General features: G+C 43.4%; 1 protein-coding gene across 2 annotated transcripts in view; it reads left to right on the top strand.

The window, feature by feature from the left end:
- The window catches only part of samhd1 (SAM domain and HD domain 1), a 68,893-nt gene extending 47,475 nt beyond the window's left edge, over positions 1–21,418 (top strand). For both annotated transcript variants that reach the window (XM_048550210.2, XM_048550209.2), the window contains exons 13-16: positions 4,664–4,756; positions 9,835–9,939; positions 13,887–14,024; positions 17,024–21,418. In XM_048550210.2, the coding sequence (XP_048406167.1) occupies positions 4,664–4,756; positions 9,835–9,939; positions 13,887–14,024; positions 17,024–17,182 (495 nt within the window). In that variant the 3' untranslated portion in view covers positions 17,183–21,418. The remainder of the gene's footprint in view (positions 1–4,663; positions 4,757–9,834; positions 9,940–13,886; positions 14,025–17,023) is intronic.
- Positions 21,419–21,805: the final 387 nt, after the last annotated feature.

Genomic DNA, 21,805 nt, shown 5'->3' with positions numbered 1-21,805 from the left:
AGTCTTCTAATTTATCTTAACTTAATTTGCCAGTCGCTGACTTCTACCTATTCTTCCTGTGTTCGTTGTAGAGTCATAGAGCATGGAAACAAACCCTTTGGCCCAACTCATCCATGCAGACCATGTTTCCAAACTAAACTAGTCCCATTTGGCCCGTGTCCCTCTAGCCCTTTCCTATCCATGTAGCTGTCCAAATGTCTTTTAAATGTTGTAACTGTACCTACATCCACCACCTCTTCTGGCAGTTCATTTCACACACCAGCCACCCTGTGTGGCAAAAGTTCCTCCTCCGATCCTTTTTAAATCTTTCTCCTTTCACTTTAAAAGTATGTCCCCACCCTAGCAAAAAGGCATTTGCTATTCACCTTACCTATATCCCTCACAATTTTATAAACCTGTAAAAAGGACCCCTGAAACTCCCTGCACTCCAGTGAAAAAAGTCCCAGCCTATCCAGCCTCTGCTTATAACTCAAACCCTCCATTCCTGGCAACACCCTGGCAAATCTCTTCTGAAACCTCTCCACTGTCGTCATATCCTCCCTACAGCAGGGTGACCACAGTACTCCAGAAGCAGCCTCACCAACACTCTGCACAACCTTAACATGACTTCCCAAATCCTATACTCAAAGCTCTGAGCAATGAAGGCGAGCATGCTAAATGCCATCTCAACCACCCTGCCTATCTGTGATGCAACTTTCAAAGAACTATGTACCTGAACCCCAAGGTCTCGTTGTTCAACAACACTACCCAGGCCCTACCTTTTAACTGTGTAAGTCCTACTCGTGTGTGTCTTATCAAAATGCAATATCTCACATTTATCCAAATGGAAGTCCATCTACCACTCTTCAGCCCATTGGTCTTATTGATCAATATCCCATTGTAATCTTAGATAACCACCTTCACTCTTGACTACGCCACCAGTTTTGGTGTCGTCTGCATACTTATAATTTAGGCTTCTTCCAGTGAAGTCATTTTGGGGAGATTATTTTTACTGGTTTACAGGCTCCGTGCCATGTATGGTTTAATGTTCAGAGATGGGCAATTTTGTTAATCTCTCGTATCTAGTTATCTCTGGGGTGCACCTTGATGAATTACCCATAGATATGAGACTGGTTTCCATGCGCTTCCTGTTGGTACCCAGCTGAACTTCTCCAGCTTGATTCTTAACAGGATAAGTGGATTCTTAGCCAGTATCAGGACTTAATTGGGAAAATGCATTGATATTTCTGCTCCACTGTTTGCAATTCATCTCAAAATATAAGAATGTATAAAAATCCCACTGAGACCACCAGTATCTGATTTGCCTGACTGCTTCCTACTGATGACAAAAGCAATTCACACCAGTGCTGTAAAAGATTTCTATTTATTGTTGCACACTTAACTTTAACAAGAGCAGTGAAAGGAAAGGATTTTTAATTTTATGTACCTTGTACTGTACCCCCCTTCAAATTCCCAAACACAAGCATACAGTCATGATAAAGATAGACGAAAGACAAACAGTTTAATGCATGGAAAGAAACTGAATATGTACAGGATTACAAAGTGTGGAGCTGGGAACGCAGCAGGCCAAGCAGCATCTCAGGAGCACAAAAGCTGACACTTCAGGCCTAGACCCTTCATCAGAGAGGGGGATGGGGAGAGGGTTCTGGAATAAATAGGGAGAGAGGAGGAGGCGGACCGAAGATGGATAGAGGAGCAGATAGGTGGAGAGGAGAGTATAGGTGGGGAGGGGATGGGTCAGTCCGGGGAGGACGGACAGGTCAAGGAGGCGGGGAGAGGTTGGTAGGTGGGAAATGGAGGTGCAGCTTGAGGTGGGAGGAAGCACATGGAAACCAGTCTCATATCATGGGCCTCCTGCAGTGCCACAATGATGCCACCCGAAGGTTGCAGGAACAGCAACTCAGTCCGCTTGGGAACTCTGCAGCTCAATGGTATCAATGTGGACTTCACAAACTTCAAAATCTCCCCCTCCCCCACTGCATCCCAAACCCAGCCCAGCTCATCCCTGCCTCCCTAAGCTGTTCTCCTCTTACCTATCTGCTCCTCCCACCTCAAACCGCACCTCCATTTCCCACCTACCAACCTCTCCCTGCCTCCTCGACCTGTCCGTCCTCCCCGGACTGACCCATCCCCTCCCCACCTATACTGTCCTCTCCACCTATCTGCTCCTCTATCCATCTTCGGTCCGCCTCCCCCTGTCTCCCTGTTTATTTCAGAACCCTCTCCCCATCCCCCTCTCTGATGAAGGGTCTAGGCCTGAAATGTCAGCTTTTGTGCTCCTGAGATGCTGCTTGGCCTGCTGTGTTCATCCAGCTCCACACTTTGTTATCTTGGATTCTCCGGCATCTGCAGTTCCCATCATCTCTATGTACAGGATAAACAGAATTCCGATTTGCCATCTTTCTTAGAAAGATTCTCTTATCTGTATGGTGATATGCTGAATGGTTTATCAGGTGAGATAGAAGATTCTATGAAATCTTTTAGGCTTTCTGTCTGTTTGCCCACATGGAGGGGGAGAGAGAGACTTTGTCTGCAGCCTCTGGATGTCTCTTACTCCTTGCTACCCTCAGTACTTAAATCTTTTTTGCCACTTTGTAGCTCAACTGATCAGGGTTTGTTGCCAATCAGAATTGTCGTAACTCAAAAGATTCTAGGTGCTTTTCACTTTCAGTCTTCTTGCTACCACCTCCAAAAATATGCAACCCTTGACTTTCAAGTTGCAAACAACTTTCCTATTATTGCAGTTATAGCAGTCCAACTTCTACTTCACATTATAGCCTCCAAAAATCAACAATCTGGTCCTCCCACAGGAAAGCAATTGAGAATAAAGCTGAATTATCTTCATGAGAAAATACTGTGGAGACCTGCTTAGTTGTTCCCAGAAGCTGCACGTTCTGGCCACTTATTTTGAATTTAGATTCTTTGGCAGCCAAAGTTCCATTCACAGCTTTCTCACCTTCCTGACCTTCTCCACAGCTGTTCTTGTTGACCTCTTAAACAATACTCCTCATCACTTGTGAGTTTGTCTACAGTGTTGCACCCTAAGCCTGTCCTGTGCTCAGTCTAACTCCACCCTTTTGTTTGTTCACATTGTTCTCTCGCAAACATAAGGACTCTTTCCAACTCTTAGAATGCTTTCGATGGTGCATCTATATCTGGATGCATCACGGTGTGGTATGCCAACTGCACTGTCTAGGAACATAAACTAACAGAGTTGTGAACACAGCCCAGTCCATCATGCAAACTAACCTTCCTTCCATTGACTTCATCACATTTCTCGCTGCCTCGGAAAGACAGCCACATCATCAAAGACCCCTCCTGCCCTAGTTATAATCTCTTTCAACCTCTTCTGTTGGGCTGAAGATATAAAAACTTGAACCTGTGCACCATCAGATTTAAGAACAGCTTCTTCCTTGCTGTTAGTAGACTATTGAATGGACCTTACAAATTTCAAATCCAATGTTGGTCTTGCTTTTTGTGCACTTCTTTGCAGCTGGGCCTTTGTATTCCTCACCATGTTTAATCACCTTATGATCTTTGTGTGGTATGATCTGCCTGTGCTGCACGCAAAATCAAACTTCACCAAACCTCGGTACACAGAGTCAGAAACAGACCCTTTTCTTCAACCAGTTCATGCTGGACATAATCCCAAGCTAAAATATTCTACCTACCTGTTCCTGGCCCTATCCCTCTAGACCTTTCCTGTTCATGTATCTGTCCAAGCATCTTTTAAATGTTGTAATTGTACCCGCATCCACCACTTCATCAAGAAGGTCATTCCACATGCTCTGTGTTAAAAAAAATAATTTGCCTCATGTCTTTTTTAAATCACTCTCTCAACTTAAAAATGTGCCCCTTAGTCTTGAAATTCCCCACTTTAGGGAAAAGAGAACTGTCATCAACTCTATTTATACTTCATGTTATTGTATAAACTTCCATCAGTGAAAAAAGCCCCAGCCATTCCTAAAAACTCAAGCCTTCCATACCTGGCAACATCCTGGTAAATCTCTTTTGGAACCTCTCCATCTTGATAATGTGACAATAATAAGTCAAATCGAATCAAACAGGAAATTCTGTTCCTTTTCTCAGAAGTGTATATCCTAACTCACACTGTGACCCATTCTCACGTCTCTCCTGAGTTTGCCTCATTGGCTTCTGGTTCATTAGCTCCTTGTTTGAATGTCTGTTCCAAAACCCTCTACCAACTCTGGTCTGTTCTGCATCCCTGATTTTCTTTGGACCTACCATTTGCCACCATATTTTCAGTTGGTTAAGAATAAAACAGTGGAATTTCCTTCTAATTTTTCTCCAGTTCTCTGTCTGGCTTTCTATAAGAAATGTCTTCCAACATACTACTTTGACCAATTCTTTTTTTGGTCATCCATGCTAGTCCTAATAATTGCTTCTGAGACTTAGTGTCACTTAATTTGGTAATTTTTTGAAATACCCTTGGATGTTTACTCTGTTCAAGGTGCTATATGAATGCAAAGTGTTGTTGTTGCTTAGCTATTTGGATGAATTTGTTGAACATTTTTAACATGAATTTGACAATGTTTTGCTTTTGCTTTTGAGATGCGATGGAGGTTTTATTGTGTAAAGCAACTTCATTTCTGTATAAAAACAACTTCAAGTGAAGCTGTCGCAATCTGCTGTTTCTTTTTAGGAGGAAATCACTGAGTTGAACAAACAGATTGCTGCAACTATCCCATCGACACCTGTAGATGCAGTCCTTGTTCCAGAAGACTTCATTGTAAATGTAAGTGATTGGATTGGTGAGGTTGAGTTTCTTCACCTGCCCATCCCTTGAATGAAGGGTCGAGGTTAAAATCCTGAACCTTGCTGAATAAGCTTATTGCACTGCAGTCATCAGCTGAAGCGTTGATTAAAGTTCCTGTACATCTGTGTTCGGGAGAATGAAATCAGCTGTCATTCTTCTCGCTTGTAAATCTCAACTGAATAATGTGTGTGTACGTGAGCATTGGCTGAGGAGCTGCTTAGCTTGTTTGAGATGCAGCTGCCAGTATTCACACTGCCAACTCAATTGAAACTAAATGGCCACTTGTCTGATTTGACTCATTCATCTGACTACATTCCAGTTCTTAAGTACCAATGAATAGTGAATTCCTTGCTTCCAGTGTGTTTGCACACGTGCATACGACACACATACTCACTCCCGCTCGTACACAAAAGTCACTGTACAAAATGACGGCGTTGTTGATGAATCAGTGGTAAATCGCTGATCAGTTTATTCTGGAATTGATCCACAAATACAGTGCTTGCACTGGAAGTGTTCAGCCTGGCTTATGTGCCCACGTCTGTAGAGTGGGTCTTGAATGTGCAAGATTCTTGCTTGGGGAAAAACCTTAGCCACTGAGTGTTATTGCTTTTGGAGTGGTGTTAATAATCTATAGAGGTGAACCTACAACTCCATTTGATATTCTGCCTTAGCTAGAGTGTAAACTTTGATACTTGAGTACAGCCATTTCAATGTGAGGAGGCGAGTCTAGTTAAGAGTGGAACTGATGGTAATTGTGGATTCCTGGAGCTTTCTCATGGAGAGACAAGGGAGATTCTAAGATTTTCTTCTGAGACAGACTGCATTTTATCTTTATTCACTGAGCTCTCTTGCTCAGGAGTTGACATCAATAATGGTGGAGATCTGTGATGGTGCTGTGCATTCTAAATTGTAGCGTGAACACTGGATTTACTCTTTGTGAGCCTAAATCAGTTTTTCTTTAATTTCCTACTAATCCTCTTTGACTGCAGGGTGCTAATTACTTGCTGAAATGTAGAGCAACCAGTATTTGCTCTGCCCAGTATATTGGCCAAGCAGCTGATTCACAGATTCTAGGAAGAGTTTTTTTTGCCGACTAGCACTTTAAAAATGTTGATTGTTCAAATGGGTTAGCGGTGTGGCCTTCAGTCCCTCCTCCATATGATTTGATTTTTCACTTGGCCATAGACATGTCACACTGATTTGGGCCCCAATAAGGAATCACATCCTGGTCCTTTGTAGAATTCCGCAGTTACATTTGTTATTCAAAGAAAGAAAATTCTTTCCTCTGAAGAAGGGTTCAGACCTGAAACGTCAGCTTTCCTGCTCCTCTGGTGCTGCCTGGCCTGCTGTGCTCATCCAGATCTGCGCTGTTATCTCTCTCTTAATTCTCTCCTCATTGTTTTTAAGAGACACAACCTTAACATTAGAACCTGGTCACTCGGAGAAGATATCAGGAAGCACTCACACACAAAGGGTAGTAAAGAACTCTGGAGTTTGAGGATCAATTGAAAATTTCCAAACTGAGATTGTCTGTCTGATTTTTTTTTTTGTTTTGATAGACAAGAGTATTAAATATCATGGAGCCATGCTGTGTATATGTAGTTAAGATACAGATTGGTCATGATTCAGTGGCAGATCAAGTTTGTGAGGCTGAATGACCTCCTGCTGTTCCTATCTACTTATGTTCTTATGATGACCTGACCAGAAACGTCAAGCTTTCCTGCTCCTGAGATGCTGCTTGGCCTGCTGTGTTCATCCAGCTTCGCACCGTGTTATCTCAGATTCTCCAGCATCGGCAGTTACTACTATCTCAGGGCAATTTATGTTTCCAGATTGAATTGTCAGTGATGCTGTTTTAAAATGCAATCTTTTGTGATTTAACCTAGTATTAATTTAGAGCTGCATGTGTCTTTTTTGTGTTGTTTGATCCTCTCTGTCTTATCTCGTGCCCTCCCAAGTCTGTTTTCAGCTAGAAGTGTAATTGTTCTACACGTGCAATGTTTTCCCCATTGTTTGCTCGTTGGTAATCTGATGAACAGGATACCTCTTCTCAACAGTCTTTTGCTGGGGACGTGGGGACAGGGGAGATGAAGTGGCTTTCCTGTTGGTCCTGCAAACCATTGCGATTTCAAATCCCTTTCCAGAAACTTGGACCATGAAATATGTGCTCACAATCCCAGTAGAGAGATGGCGTGCTGCACTGCCAGATATTCTGCCTTCAGGATAAAATGTCAAAATGGATTTTCAGAAATTGTTGCATTACACACATTTGACTGCAGTTTCCACTGTTTCCCACCACTGAGATTAAGCTAAGTTGTCTGATCTTGACCAATTGCTTTCTTTAAATGTAACAATCGCATTAACATTCTCCTACCTTTTTTTCCTTCTTTTTTTCTGTTGTCCAATGAGTATTTAATTATTTTCAGTTACCCTATTTAGACATGTTATGATGCACTGGTGGAATAGGTGGGACTCGAACACCGATGTTTTATGCCACAAGATGGCCAGAGTGAGGTTAGATGCTCAGAATGAGGGTAGGGCCAATAAGAGACAGTGGAGGGAACTTGTGCGCGGACTCAGAGGAGATAGGGAGGTCCTGAATGAATACTTTGCTTCAGTATTCACCAGTGAGAGGGACCTTAACCTTTGTGAGGACAGCATGAAACAGGCAGATATGCTTGAACAGGTTGATGTTAGGAAGGAGGATGTGCTAGAAATTTTGAAAAACATGAGGAAAGATAAGTCCCCTGGGCCAGACAGGATATACCCAAGGTTTCTACAATAAGTGAGGGAAGAGATTGCTGCCCCTTTGGCAATGATCTTTGCATCTTCATTGTCCACTGGAGTAGTGCCAGAGGTTTGGAGGGTGGCAAATGTTATTCCCTTCTTCAAGAAAGGCAATAGGGATTATCCTGGAAATTACAGATTGGTCAGTCTTACTTCAGTGGTGGGCAAATTATTTGAGAGGATTCTGAGAGATAGTATTTATGATTATTTGGAAAAGCACAGTTTGATTAGAAATAGTCAACATGACTTTGTGAGGGGCAGGTCATGCCTTATTGAATTCTTTGAGGATATGACAAAACACATCAATGAAGATAGAACAGTGGTTGTGGTGTATATGGATTTTAGCAAGGCATTCGATAAGGTTCCACATGGTAGGCTCATTTAGAAAGTTAGGAGGCATGGGATTCAGGGAAATTTGGCTGTCTAGATACAAAACTGGCTGTCCAATAAAAGACAGAGTGGTAGTAAATGGAAAGTATTCAACCTGGAGCTCAGTGACCAGTGTTCCACAGGGATATGTTCTGGGACCTCTGCTCTTTGTGATCTTTATAAATAACTTGGATGAGGAAGTGGAAGAGTGAGTTACTGAGTTTACCGATAACACGAAGGTTGGTGGAGTTGTGGACAGAGTGGAGGGCTGTTGTAGTTTGCAACAGGAAATTGACAGGATGCAGAATTGGGCAAAGAAGTGGCAGATGAAATTCAACCCAGCAAAGTGTGAAGTGATTCATTTTGGAAGGTCAAATTTGAATGCAAAATACAGGTAATGGCAGGATTTATGGCAGTGTGGAGGAACAGGGGATCCTGGGGTCTACGTCCATAGATCCCTCAAAGTTGCTACCCAAGTTGGTAGGGTTGTAAAGAAGGTGTATAGTGTGTTGGCTTTCGTCGGCAAGGCAATTGAGTTTAAGGGCCCTGGGGTTGTGCTGCAGCTCTGTAAAACTCTGGTTAGACCACACATGGAATATTGTGTTCAGTTCTGGTCACCTTATCATTGGAAAGATGTGGAAGCTTTAGAGAGAGTGCAGAGGAGATTTACCAGGATGCTGCCTGGACTGGAGGCAGGTTATATGAGGGAAGGTTGAGGGAGCGAAGAAGGATGAGAGGTGATTTGATAGAGGTGTACAAAATGATGAGAGGCATATATAGAGTGGATAGTCAGAGACTTTATCCCAGGGCGGAAATGACTATTACAAGGGGGCATAATTTTAAAGTGATTGGAGGAAGGAATAGGGGGGATGTCTGTCTGAGGTAGGTTCTTCAGAGTGATGGGTGTGTGGAATGGGCTGCTGGCAGTGGTAGTGGAGTCAGATACTTCAGAGACTTTTAAGCGACTCTTGGATAGGCACATGGAGGATAGTAAAATGTAGTATGCATGGTAGAATGATCATAGTAGGATAATAGGTCGGCACAACATTGTGGGGGCTGAAGGACCTGAACTGTGCTGTACTGTTCTATGTCCTATGTTCTAAGACTCCTAGAGTCTATGTTTGTCCCTCAGCCAACATTTATTAAAATAGATTTACCAGATCATTATCACATCACACCGGTTCTCTGCTTTCAGAAAGATGTTGTTAAACTCAAACGGGATCAGTAAAGGTTTACAAGACTGAAGCTAGGATTGAAGGGCTTCAGCTGTAGGGACAGGCTGAATAGGCTGGGGCTATTTTCCCTGGAACGCCAAAGGCTGAGGGGTGACCTTACAGAGGTTTATAAGATCAGGAAAGGCATCGATAGGGTGAATAAGTTGTTTATCCCATGGTAGGAGAGTCCAAAACCAGAGGGTTTAAGGTGAGAGGGGAAGGATCTAAGGAGCATCTTTTTCACACATGGAAGGTGTATGGAATAAGCTGCCAGAGGAAGTGGTGGAGGCTGGTACAATTACACCATTTAAAATACATCTGGATGGGAACATGAATAGGAAGAGTTTAGAGGGATATGGGCCAAATGCTGGCAAATGGAACTACGTTTATTTAGATATCTGGCTGGTATGGATGAGTTGGATGGAAAGGTCTGTTTCCATGCTGTACAACTCGATGATTGCTTTGTGATAGCCTGCTATGCACAAATAAACTGCTATGGTTCCTGCATTATGATGATGAATGTCCTTCAAAATATGCATCAACTCTAAAGCCCTTTGAGGTTTCCAAAGCTTGTGGAAGGCACTCTGTAGATGTTAGTCATTTTACTAGCAAAGCGGCATGCAATTGCAGCAATGTTTCTGATGCAAATGTTGGAAAGATTCCTGATCTCCCTCTCTCTCGATCTAGGTTGTTCAGATAGACTATGGGATGGCCAAAGAAAACCCCATTAACAAAGTCTGGTTCTACTGCAAGAACAACCCCAACCAGGCAATCAAAATTCGCAAAGACCAGGTAACATCAGTGTTTGCAAAGGCAATCAATCCTGTTTATAAATGTGGCTTTAACATGTCAGCACTGTCCAGGTATGCACTGATTGAAGGCCTGGTGTGAGTGAGGCAGCCGTGTGCTCAGCCTGCGAAAGCTCTCCCTTTTGAGCTGTTGTGTAGTTCTTTAGAGATTTGAAATACATTGCATTTAAGCTTTTCAAAGGCTCATGAGATTTTCTGTAGGGCTACATTTCTACTTCTGGAGTCTGCTATTTTCTTTTTGGCTGAAAGAAGTACCTTTTCCAGTCACAGTAACTCCTGCGTTGGGCCCTTCTGTATTTGTGTTTTTATGTGAGCAGTTTGCACTCGCTCTCAAGCAGAGTTAGTATAATTCATCAATATGCTCAATAATTATCAACCATCCACTAACTTAAACCTAAAGCCACAATACATAAGAGAAGCACCAAGTATTGAAATTGGCACAAAACAACAGGCATAAATTAGTAACAAAAGACTTTTTTCCTTAAATTAACTGGTGTATACTTTTCTGCACAGAATACCATCAACTGAAACACATTTCCTCTAGGCAGGTTAAACCATAGCTAATTGTAGAAGCTGAAACTGGAAGACTTTAACCAGGCAGTTACATTTTACCTCATCTCAAACCTTGATCTCTGGCGTTCATTACAATAGCACCCACTTTATTTTTCCCCCATGTGCAGCCTTAAGCTAAGGATTCTACAAGCTGTCTCTGTGGAAGTTTGTTATCATAAGAACATAAGCAGGAACAGGGGAAGGCCATTCGACCCCTTGAGACTACTCCACCATTCGACAGGATCAAAGCTGTTCCAACATTCCTCCTGCACACTTTTCTACCTGTTCCCTGACTGATCAGGAATCTACCTCAGCCTAATATATGCACCAGGACTCTGCCCATACAGCTCTCTGTGGCAAGGAGTACCAAAAACTGTCAACCCTCAGAAGAAGTTCTTTTTCATCCCAGTCTTAAATTGGTGCCTCTTGATTCTGAGAGTATGCCCGTTTAGTCTTAGACTCTCCCAAGAGGGCAAATATCCTCTCATCATTTACCCTGTCACACTCTTCAGTATCCTATGTTTCGGTGAGATCTCCTCTCATTTTTCTAATCATTAGTGATTTTGTAGACATTCAAGCTTTCAGTTATCTGAGCATTCCTTTTGTTGATGCGTTTGAAATTTTCCTGCCTCCCTTGCAGCCTGCCTCTGCTAACTCTCCCCATCTCATTGCAGCTTCTCTCCCCAAATCTCCCGTCCAACCCATCCCTCACCTCACTGGGAACCTCTGACCTGTACCCCATTCCCTCTTGGACCCTTTTTCTTCCTCCACTCTTCTAGTCTCCTTCTCTATTCACCCACCCCAGCTCACTTTCCCCCTCCCACCAGGCTAGAGAAGCATATGCCAGTTAATTTATGAAAAAAATCTTTAGTTACTAATTTATGCCTGTTGTCTTGTGCCAATTTCAATACTTGGTGCTTCTCTTGTGTAGTGTGGCTTTAGGTTTAATTTAAATGACGGTTGATAATTATTGAGCATATTGATGAATTCTTCTAACTCTGCTTGAGAGCAGGTCAAAAGCTGGGAGTACTGTGGTGGGTAACTCACCACCTGACTCCTCAAAGTCTGTGCACCATCTACAAGGCACAAGTCAGGAGTGTGATGGAATACGCCCCACTTGCCTGGATGAGTGCGGCTCCATCAGCACTCAGGAAGCTTGACACCATCCAGGACAAAACAGCCCGCTTGATTAGCACTACACCCACATGGATCCACTCCGTCCACCATCGACGCTCAGTAGCAGCAGTGTGTACTATCCACCAGATGCACTGCAGAAATTCACCAAAGATCCTCAGACAGCACCTTCCAAACCCACAACCTCTTCCAACTAGAAGGGCATGGGCAGCAGATATATGGGAACACCATCACCTCCACGTTCCCCTCCAAGTAACTCATCATCCTGACTTGGAAATATATCACCGTTCCTTCACTGTTGCTGGGTCAAAATCCTGGAATTCTCTTGCCGTTGGCATGGTGGGTCAACCCCAGGAGGAATGCAGCGGTTCAAGAAGGCCCCCACCACCTCAGAGGCAACTAGGGATGGGCAAGAAATGCTGGCCAGCCAGCGACGCCCACATTCCACAAAATGAATAGAATAAACTTATGTTCCTTGGCAACTCCTCCTCCCTGATCCAACCATTTTGTAGCCTCCTTCAACCACCCCTGTCAGAACCTCATCTTTCCACTTACACCACCCCATCACTCCCATGTCTCCCTGTGAGTACAGTACACCCACCCCACCTGGCCTTGGCCAAAGGAACCACCCACCATTTTGATCTCCATCACTACTTTTATTTGCTTACTGCTCCTTACACGTTCCATTATTGCCATTCCTGAGGTGGCATTTCATCCTTGTCAAAAGGGCTGTCAACCAGGTCAGATCCATCTCCTGCACTTCTGCCCTCACCCCTGCCCTTCCCTCCTGCCATAGCAATAGGGTTCCCCTTGTCCTTACCTACCATTCAACCAGCATCGACAACCAGAAGATCATCGCTTGCATCACCTCCAACGAGATGCCACCACCAGAAACATATTCCCTTTCCCTACCTTTCCACCTTCCGCAGAGACCATTCACTCTGGTTCACCCTGGTCCATGTATCCTTCACCCCAACACCTCCACACAGCCCTACGGCACCTTCCCCTGTAACTGGCGAAGGTGCAACACCTGCCCATTTACCTCCTCCCTCCCCAGTATCCAAGGGCCCAACATACTTTCCAGGTGAAGCAACACTTCAGGTGCAGTTCTCAGAATCTCATCGACTGCATTCGCTGCTTACAATGTAGTCTCCTCTACATTGGGGAAACGAAACATAGACTGGATGACTCTTCGCAGAACATTTGCACTCTGCCTGCAAAAAAGACCATGAGCTACCCATTGCCTGCCACTTTAACACACCATCCTGTTCCTGCCCAACATCTCTGTCGCTGGCTTGCTGCTGTGTTCTAGCAAAGCTCAACTCGAGCTAGAAGAACAACACCTCATTTTCCACTTGGGGACCCTGCAACCCTCCAGACTCAATACTGAGTTCAATAATTTTAGGGCTTAAACTTTCCCATGTCCTAGTCCCCTTCCCCACACACCAGGTTTTTTTAAAATCTCACAGCCTGCCATTACACACTACCTATTGTTAGCAACTAACAGTCCCCATTAACAACTACCCACCCCCCTTGCCTGATCGTTATCAACTCCTTTGTCTGTCCAACTGTTCTTTCTCTTTAGGCTCTACCCTATCATGTACTCCGTACCCTACCCCCTCCCTATTTTCTGCATATAACCTGGCATTTTCCCAGCCACAGTGACAATGGGAACTGCAGATGCTGGAGAATCCAAGATAATAAAATGTGAGGCTGGATGAACACAGCAGGCCCAGCAGCATCTCAGGAGCACAAAAGCTGACGTTTCGGGCCTAGACCCTTCATCAGAGAAGGGTCTAGGCCCGAAACATCAGCTTTTGTGCTCCTGAGATGCTACTGGGCCTGCTGTGTTCATCCAGCCTCACATTTTATTATTTACCCAGCCACCATCAGTTCTGAGGAAGGGTCACTGGACCTGAAATGTTAACTGATATTTTTTCTTTACAGATGCTGCCAGACCTGCTGAAATTTTCCAGCAACTTCTGTTTTTGTTTCTGATTTACGGCATCCGCAGCCCTTTCAGTTTTCTGTGGGCCAGGCCTGTGATTGAATTTTCCTGGGCATTTAGATGGTGGTAGGTTGGGGTGTGATAAGTTTGCCTGTTGCACAGTGTGAGAAGTTGAGAGAGTCTCCGCTGACTGTGATGTGATGTTGAAGCTCACTGCATTGTCCCAGGGACTTCATTGTCAACACTCCATTGATACTGGGTGTGAAATCAACTTTTTTCCTCCTGTACCCATTCAGGTATCTCAGCTGCTACCAGAGAGGTTTACTGAGCAGCTGATCCAAGTATACTGCAAGAAGTCTGATCAGCCAAGTGTGGAAGCAGCCAAGAAGCATTTTGTACAGTGGTGCATCAACAAGAACTTCAGTAAACCCAGGGTAGGGAGCTCAAGACAAGAGAATGTTGCTGTACTGAAATATTACAATATTGTGTCACTATAGTAGTCGAAAGATTACTTTACGATTGATTCATAGGCCACTTGCGCTCGCAATGCCAGGTTTTCTGGTGTTGCCCAAAGTCTGGAGTGGTGATACCACTGGGCTAATAATCCAGAGGCCAGTGTTAATGTTCTGCGGACACCGGTTCGAATCCCATCAGGATAGATGGTGAAATTTGATTTAATAAAAATTTCAAGTAAGAAGCTAGCTAAATGATGTAGCCATTGTTAATTCTCATAAAAACCCATCGGGGCCACTAACTTCCTTAGGGAAAGAATCTGCCATCATTACATGGTCTGACCTGCGTGTGACTCCAGACCCACGGCAATGTGGTTAACTCTTAACTGCCCCCTGGGCAATTGGGGATGGGCAATAAATATTGGCCTGGCCAGTGGCGTCCATTGTCCATGAAATAAAACCAAAAATATTGGGAAGCATACAGAGAATTTTTGTATTGCGATCATCATTTCTGAACCAATACACCCATTCAAAACAAAACCTGCAGTATTTATCCTCTTAACAAAGTGTGGAGCTGGATGAACACAGCAGGCCAAGCAGCATCTCAGGAGCACAAAAGCTGACGTTTCGGGCCTAGAGCCGCCTTCAGAGAGGGGGATGGGTAGAGGGAACTGGAATAAATAGGGAGCAGCAGTGAGGGTGACGTATGTGGTGCTAGTTCTGGAAGTGGAGGCGGTGACTGCAGCAGCGGTCGCATTCGTGGTCCCAGAAGTGGTGTGCCCGGCGGTGGCGGATGGGACGTCATCACTGGGTTCATCGGCCGTGTCCTCATGGTCAATGGTGGCGGGTACATGGTGGGGGAGGTGCAGGGACAGGCTCGGGATTTGCGGGGTGGGGGAATCCTTTTTAAGGTGGCAGGAGCCAGTGAGTTTGTTGTACGTACGATTTTTGGTGTCCAGTGAAGCTGAGTAGAACTGGGTGTTCAGTCTGTGTATCCTGCGGGGGATGAAAAACAGGAGAGCTCCTTTGCAGGTCTGGGAGAGGGAGGCTGTGAGCTGGGGCAGGTTGGATTGCAGTACCTGGAGATGCCGGCGCATGGCTACGAGTGTCTGTTTCAAGATTGCTGAAGGGTCTGAATGTTCTTTTTCCTCTTATCCTCTTGTTGTTTTTCAGAACTTGCAGGCATAATTCATCGTACGTGTGTCATATGCTATGAAACAATTTACAGAATGTGATAGAATGAAAGTGTAAAATACAAGGCAATACAAAAATGCCTGATGAGGACGAATAGGGAGTTTCTCTCTCGTGTCTTGATCGACATTCATTCCCTAATAAATAGCAATAATTGCAGATAATTTGGACATTATCATATTGGTGTGTGTGGGAACTTGCTATGCAGAGATTTGCTGTCATGCTTCAAACCACACTTCAAAAATAAGCGATAACAAGGTGTGAAGCTGGATGAACACATCAGGCCAAGCAGCATCGTAGGAGCAGGAAGGCTGACGTTTCGGGCCTAGACCCTTCATCAGATACACTTCAAAAATACTTAATTTGCTGTAAAGAACTTTGAGACATTCGAAGTTTGTGAAAAGTGTAAATCTTTCTTGCATTCAGGTTCATCCCAATGACACACTGAACAGTTTGAATCCTCGTGTGCATATTGTCACACTTTTCCTATTTATTTCAATATGTCCAACTCATGTTAAAGTAACGGAAGTTGATAGGGTGAGGAATTTTCTGGATAGCTTCAGTGAGTCAGAACCACATGGGATTTGGCGCTAACTCAAAAGCCATGTTTGGCAGCATTTGGTGCTGCGATGGAAAATCACCCCAGGAAGGGCATAAAAATTCCCTGGTGCTCTCCAATTGTTATTGGTGACCCCAATGGGCAAGTATAAGTGTGTGGATACTGAGAGAGATCCGGATCATCCTCACCAGTCCAAAAGCCTACCGCATGCTTTGCTCAACCTTGACATTGGTGAGTCTTTTGAAGGGCTTGCTCTGTGTGACGGACTGAAACAGGTGCCTCTGGTCAGAGGAGGAGACAGAAGTGGTGAAAATTGACTGGCATGAGGGAAATTGACTAGATGATGATCTCTTGTATTTGTTTGTCTTTTTTTTTAAAGAATTTATTCGAAGAACCTGCCTCTTTCCCCCCCCCCCCCCCCCCCCCATTATTGCCCATCCCTAGTTGCCTTTGAAGGTGGTGATGTTGGTGGTGGTGAGCTGCTGCCTTGAACTACTGCAGGTCGACCCACAATGCCATTAGGGAGCTGGAAATCCTGCAGAGAGTGACTTACTTCTTGCCTTCCCAAAGCCTGTCCAGCATCAACAAAGCACAAGCCAGGAGTGTGATGAAATACTCCCCGTTTGCCTGGATGAATGCGTCTGCAATGCCACTCAAAGCTTGGCGTCATCCAGGGCAAGGTGCCACATTCAGTCCCTCCACCACGGAGGCTCAGTCGCAGCAGTGTGTACCACCTACAAGATGCACTGCAGAAATTCGCCAATGCTCTTTAAACATCACCTTCTAAGCACATTGTCCTTGTAGATGGTAGAGATAATGGCAGCAGATACATGAGAACACCACCATCTGCAAGTTCCCCTCCAAGCCACTCACCATCTTGACTTGGAAATATATTGAGTTCCTTCACTGTCGCTGGATCAAAATCCTGGAATTACCCTCCTAATGACATTATGGGTCAACCGACAGCAGATGGACTGCAGCTCATCACCACCGTCTCAAAGCAACTAGGGACAGTCAATAAACGCTGACCCAGCCAGTGACAGCCACATCCGCTAATGAGTAAAATGAAAAGGAACACCAAGCTGGCCAGTCCTGGGGGCTGTTGAGATCTTTAACTGGTCAAATAACTCCTGTTGTATGAGCCACTGAGTTTCTGCAGCACTTAGCTTTGCCAGTTATTGTCCGTTTCTGGAAGGCAAATGTTCCTAACCCCATTTTTGTTTATTTACAGGATGGCGATATTGTCGCTCCTGAGCTGACACCCCTCAAACCCGACTGGAACAACCGTGACAGTGAAACTGATGACTGTGATGAAGATGAGCCCCTATACAATTCCCATCCCAATAATAACCGGGCCAAGATACAGCTTTTCAAGGAGACTGCATCTTAGTTTTCTGGGAACCCTTGTGAAACTTCCAATAATGAAGTTGCATTTAAATGGGATCACTCCAAAGCCTACAGCAATGTTTTGGTGTTTTAAAAGCAGTTACTTTCTTCAATCATTTTCTCATTTAAAGGAAGAGGAGAAAAACAATCTTGGTGCAAATTGACCTTAATCTAACAAGCTTTGAAATCCTGCTTTGAAGGGATGTTTGGTTTTATAAAACCAATACCTCAACGAACTATCATTTGCCTATTTTAATAGGCAATCGTCAACAATAAAAATGTATTTTTATTTCCTTTTTATATTGCTTAACACGCCATCTGCAAGTTCCTGTGGGAAAAGGCAGTAAAAGACCATTGATGGGATTCATTCCCGAAATTGAAACATTTTACCTGCTCTGTTTTGCTTGCCGTATTTTCTTTTGAGTTTCTTTTGAAAATAGTGACACGAGAGCAATGGCGTTTGCATTGCCAAGATGTTGCATTGTGAAGACAGGGCAGTTGATGGCTTCACATTAATGTTCAGGTTTAAGAATCATGTAGCTGATGAAATCTGATGTTGTTAGGAGCTTGTTCATTAGTTTAGTTTGTTTATGTCATAGAACAAACAGGCAGAAGACTATTTTTGCATGCATCCAGTAACTGTTGTTTTGTTTAGAGCATATAACTAGTGTTATAGATATTGAGACTTCTCAATAGGTAACCTCTTCAGTATACAATTCAAAATACTTTAATATAAAAAGCTGCTATACTTTAGCTACTGGAGCCTGGAGGAACTTGGATAAAACTGATGGTGGTACCTCTTCCTGCAGAATTAGAGGGAGGGTGATTGAGGGCTGGCACTCCCAATTGCTTTGTTGGAGTTTGATTTGTGGATATTGCTGTAGGAGTCCAATGGTCAGTGCATGGCCCAGTGATAAACATGCTGCTTGCTGGACTGAAGATAACCCAGGAGTGGTAAGCACTTCCATTGCTAAGATAAGGGTTGTTTGTGCATTTGAATGTTGTACCACAGGATGAGCTAGAGCAAAGGACAATCTAGAGTCGATCAAACAACTATTTTCAGGTGTTGAGGCTGTATTTATCTTTGATTGGACTGGCTTCTGGATATTACTGGTAGAATCACCTCATGTTTACAGTAATTCCTGACTGAGTACTGTATCTGTAGATTTATAGAACAAAACATGAACATCTGATTTTTGCCCTAAGGATGCCAGCAAACTGAATGTATCGATATGATATTCCTTGACTTTTTACATATTAGTTATGTAGGTGATTTTAAATCAAGTTTTTTGTAAAATGCAGATGAGTAAAAGTTGTCAAATAGCTGTGCAGATCTCCTGTTTTCCCAACTCTCCTATTCCCTCGTCACATGATATTCATCTGTTTTAGAAGTGACTTCTGTGCATGAAAATTAAATTTTTCCAGGATTCTGAGAGCAATGTTGATTTCCGATCTGAGAGATTGATGTGGTGATTTCCCCAATGAGACTTAGAAATTAAAATCTTAAAATAATGTAGGAAAGCATCATTTCCTCATGAAAATTGTGCAGGACCACCTAGCTCTGGTCTAATGTGTTCATCCCTCAGTTTATAATTCCCTGCGCTGCAGTGTAAAATCCCATTGTGTACAAATTATGATTTCAAAAGTGGGGCTTTCTGATTATAGACGATTTATCTGACAGAAAATACCTTGATCCCACAGGTATTAAAAGAGAATGTGACAAGTCCCAAACATTTTCAAGAAATGATCGATATTTTTATACTCCAATCTGGCGTATTTACTGACCCTGTGTTTGAGGTGTGTCTTTATGTACAGTGCACGTCAATCTGCACATATTGGTTCGATTTCAATATGGCACCTCTATTCCTGAGCTGCTCCTTTTGTGAGCAGCATTCTACCTTTTACAGTGGAGATTAGAATTCGGTGACTCTGCAACCAGCAGGAAAATAAGCTTGTGGGCAGTTGACCTTAATTTGGCATTAAGGACAAAGAGCATGCGTTTGCGAGAAATTGCTCTCTTGCCTGTGGTTCTGGACAGTGTGTTTCTGAGCGATGTGTAGAGGATTGGCGAGGATTCCACCCCACACCATCGTCCTTTGCTGTCTGTTGGGAGAGGTGTTGAGTTTGAGTAGCCAAGAAATGTGCTGTGCTGCCTAATGATGACAAACCAGATCATGTCAGTCCAACTGATCAGAATTTGACATATGGTTTGCTTCCAATGAATGAAATGGAATTGAAACCAACTTGGTCTAACTGCAGTGTGTATGTCCAGAGACAAAACGCAGTCAGTGACATTCATATTGGCACGTCATTTAGTTTGGAACATTGACAAAGAAGTTCTCGTATCCTCTTCCGTTAATATTTCTCCGATTTACTTTAAAGGCACTACATAAATGCAGGTTGTTGTATCATAACGAGGTGATCTCTCTCAGGATAAATGAGTAATTGTGAAAAATAATTGAAATGTGGCATTTCCCAGTGTTAGCTGGAAGGGTTTGAGTACATGGCATAGCCACCCTTGGTCCGGGGTGAATGGGAGTGGGAGGATGGTGCATGAGAGGAGCTCTGCTTGGAGCACATATGTTTACTGTTGTATTAGAACATATTCAGGAGTGGTATAATCCATAAGTGGTTTGCTACATTTCTGGAAAGACGGTATTTGTTATTGACTGACTTCTGGAATTGCTAATAGCCTGTTTGCTCAGTCTCAGGCCCTGAAATTTTAACTTTTGTTGCTCCATTTTATTGGATTCTACAGTAACAAAAAGTGACCTGACTGTTGTCCTAGGATCACATATTACTGGCAGCTCACGAAACCATTCTATTTGAGCCATGTTGTGTAATTGGTTTTAAATTATTTTTAGTATATACTTTTACACTGCTTTATCACTTTGTTTTTGTGTCTCTGGTTTTGGTTTTGATGGGGAGGGTAAAGGCGGGAGAATCTCAGTTTGCTGTTCCTGTTTTTACATGGTGAAATGCCTGACTCCTCAAGTACTTTAGCAGGACTCATCGTGATATGGTCAGCTATTTCATAAATTAGGAGTTAAAATGGGCAATATACAATTTTGTACGGCATCATCTGTTTAATACTAGAGCAAACAAGGGAAAATATAAGCTGTTATTTGCAGAAGCGTTGGACTTGTTATTAGAGTTGTCGGTTGTCTCTTGTAAAGAATTTCTGCAAGGTATAGTAAATGTTACCAAGTCTTTTATTGCTTGGAACAGTTTTAGAATGGTGGGAGAGGGAAATGTTGCACATGCATCAAGCATTGCTAGCAGATAGGGAGAACTTGTGTGTTGCTAAGTTAATCCTGCAAGCATGATAATAAGTTGTGTTTTGGCAAGAGGACGATTAATAGAATGAAATTATTTGGCATTCTTCATATATTGAAATGTTACATTTTATACTATCAAATTGTGATTCTGAATTGACAGGGGCTGCGATCCATAAATATTGCAAGGCCCATGTCGAAATCACAGATTGTGTTTGGTGAACTATTTGTTAAATGTGACTTTTTTTAAAACCTCATCCCTAGTACTTCACTCGCGTTATTCCCGTCTGAGCCCGGTGTTTCTGGACTCTTTAATCATGGAGGAACTGTAAGGTGAGCTCTACAGCAGCAACTTGATCACTTGGTGTTTTGACTTGTAGTTCTCAACAAAAACATGATAATGTTTCATCTGTCATTATTTACTCAGTAACCTGACAGTTCATTTTGACACTTTATTTTCTTGTACAAGTACCCGCCCTGGTCTGCAGTGGTGGTACAGGACCACTTGCAATACCTGGGCATCTGGCACAGAATTACTTTCATACCTCCTTTTGTGAGAAAGGATGCCACTGTTTGATATATCATGTTAACATTGTGTAGATTATGATGTTGCTTGCTACCTTTGGTATGAATTGGGTACCTGCTACAGACTCCATGCAGCAGCCTTTGACGTTGCAGCAGTCCTAAATCGCTAGGAGTTCACATCCTGGGCTGAAGCAAAGCAGTTGTGCACCAGTGCTGAGTGAGTGACCGCGAGAATGCAGACTTAATTTGCAGTTAATAGCACAGGAAACTTTCCATGTTACTTGGTTCATGGGGACCAAGATAAGATGGTTGCTAGTCTATTGCATAACTGTTGTGGCATTGGACTCTTGATTCCAAAGGGCTTATTGAGAAGGTGTTGTAAGGAACAAGCTTAAGGCCTTTAATGCACTTTATACACAAAGGGTGGAGGCCACCCCCCCCCCCCCACTTTGTTGAATGTATTCTTATAGAATCCTTTTTGATTTTAGAAACCTGGTGGTATCCCTCATCCCAATCTGACGAAAAGATTGTATCCTGTAGTGAAATAAACCTGCTCTGAGTTTTCTTCCGGTAGCCCTGATCTTTCAGTGAAAAGCGGGAAATCTACTCTGAGAGGGAGGGGTGAGGATCATATTACAAAGAAAGCACAGTGCAGATATACGCCATTTCACCCACGGTGCCTGTGTCGGTATTTATGATGAGCGCAAGCCTCCTCTTGCCCTACTCAGTCTCACTCTATCAGCACATTCTGTTCCTTCGTCATGACCTCCTGTGTTTAACAAATCCTCCTAGATCTATCTATTCTGTTACCTCCAATGCTTCCGACT

Source organism: Stegostoma tigrinum, chromosome 19, assembly GCF_030684315.1.
Source record: "Stegostoma tigrinum isolate sSteTig4 chromosome 19, sSteTig4.hap1, whole genome shotgun sequence".
NCBI classification, from domain to species: domain Eukaryota; kingdom Metazoa; phylum Chordata; class Chondrichthyes; order Orectolobiformes; family Stegostomatidae; genus Stegostoma; species Stegostoma tigrinum.
Note: the sequence above shows the minus strand (reverse complement) of the source record. Positions and strands in the feature narration are given on the sequence as shown.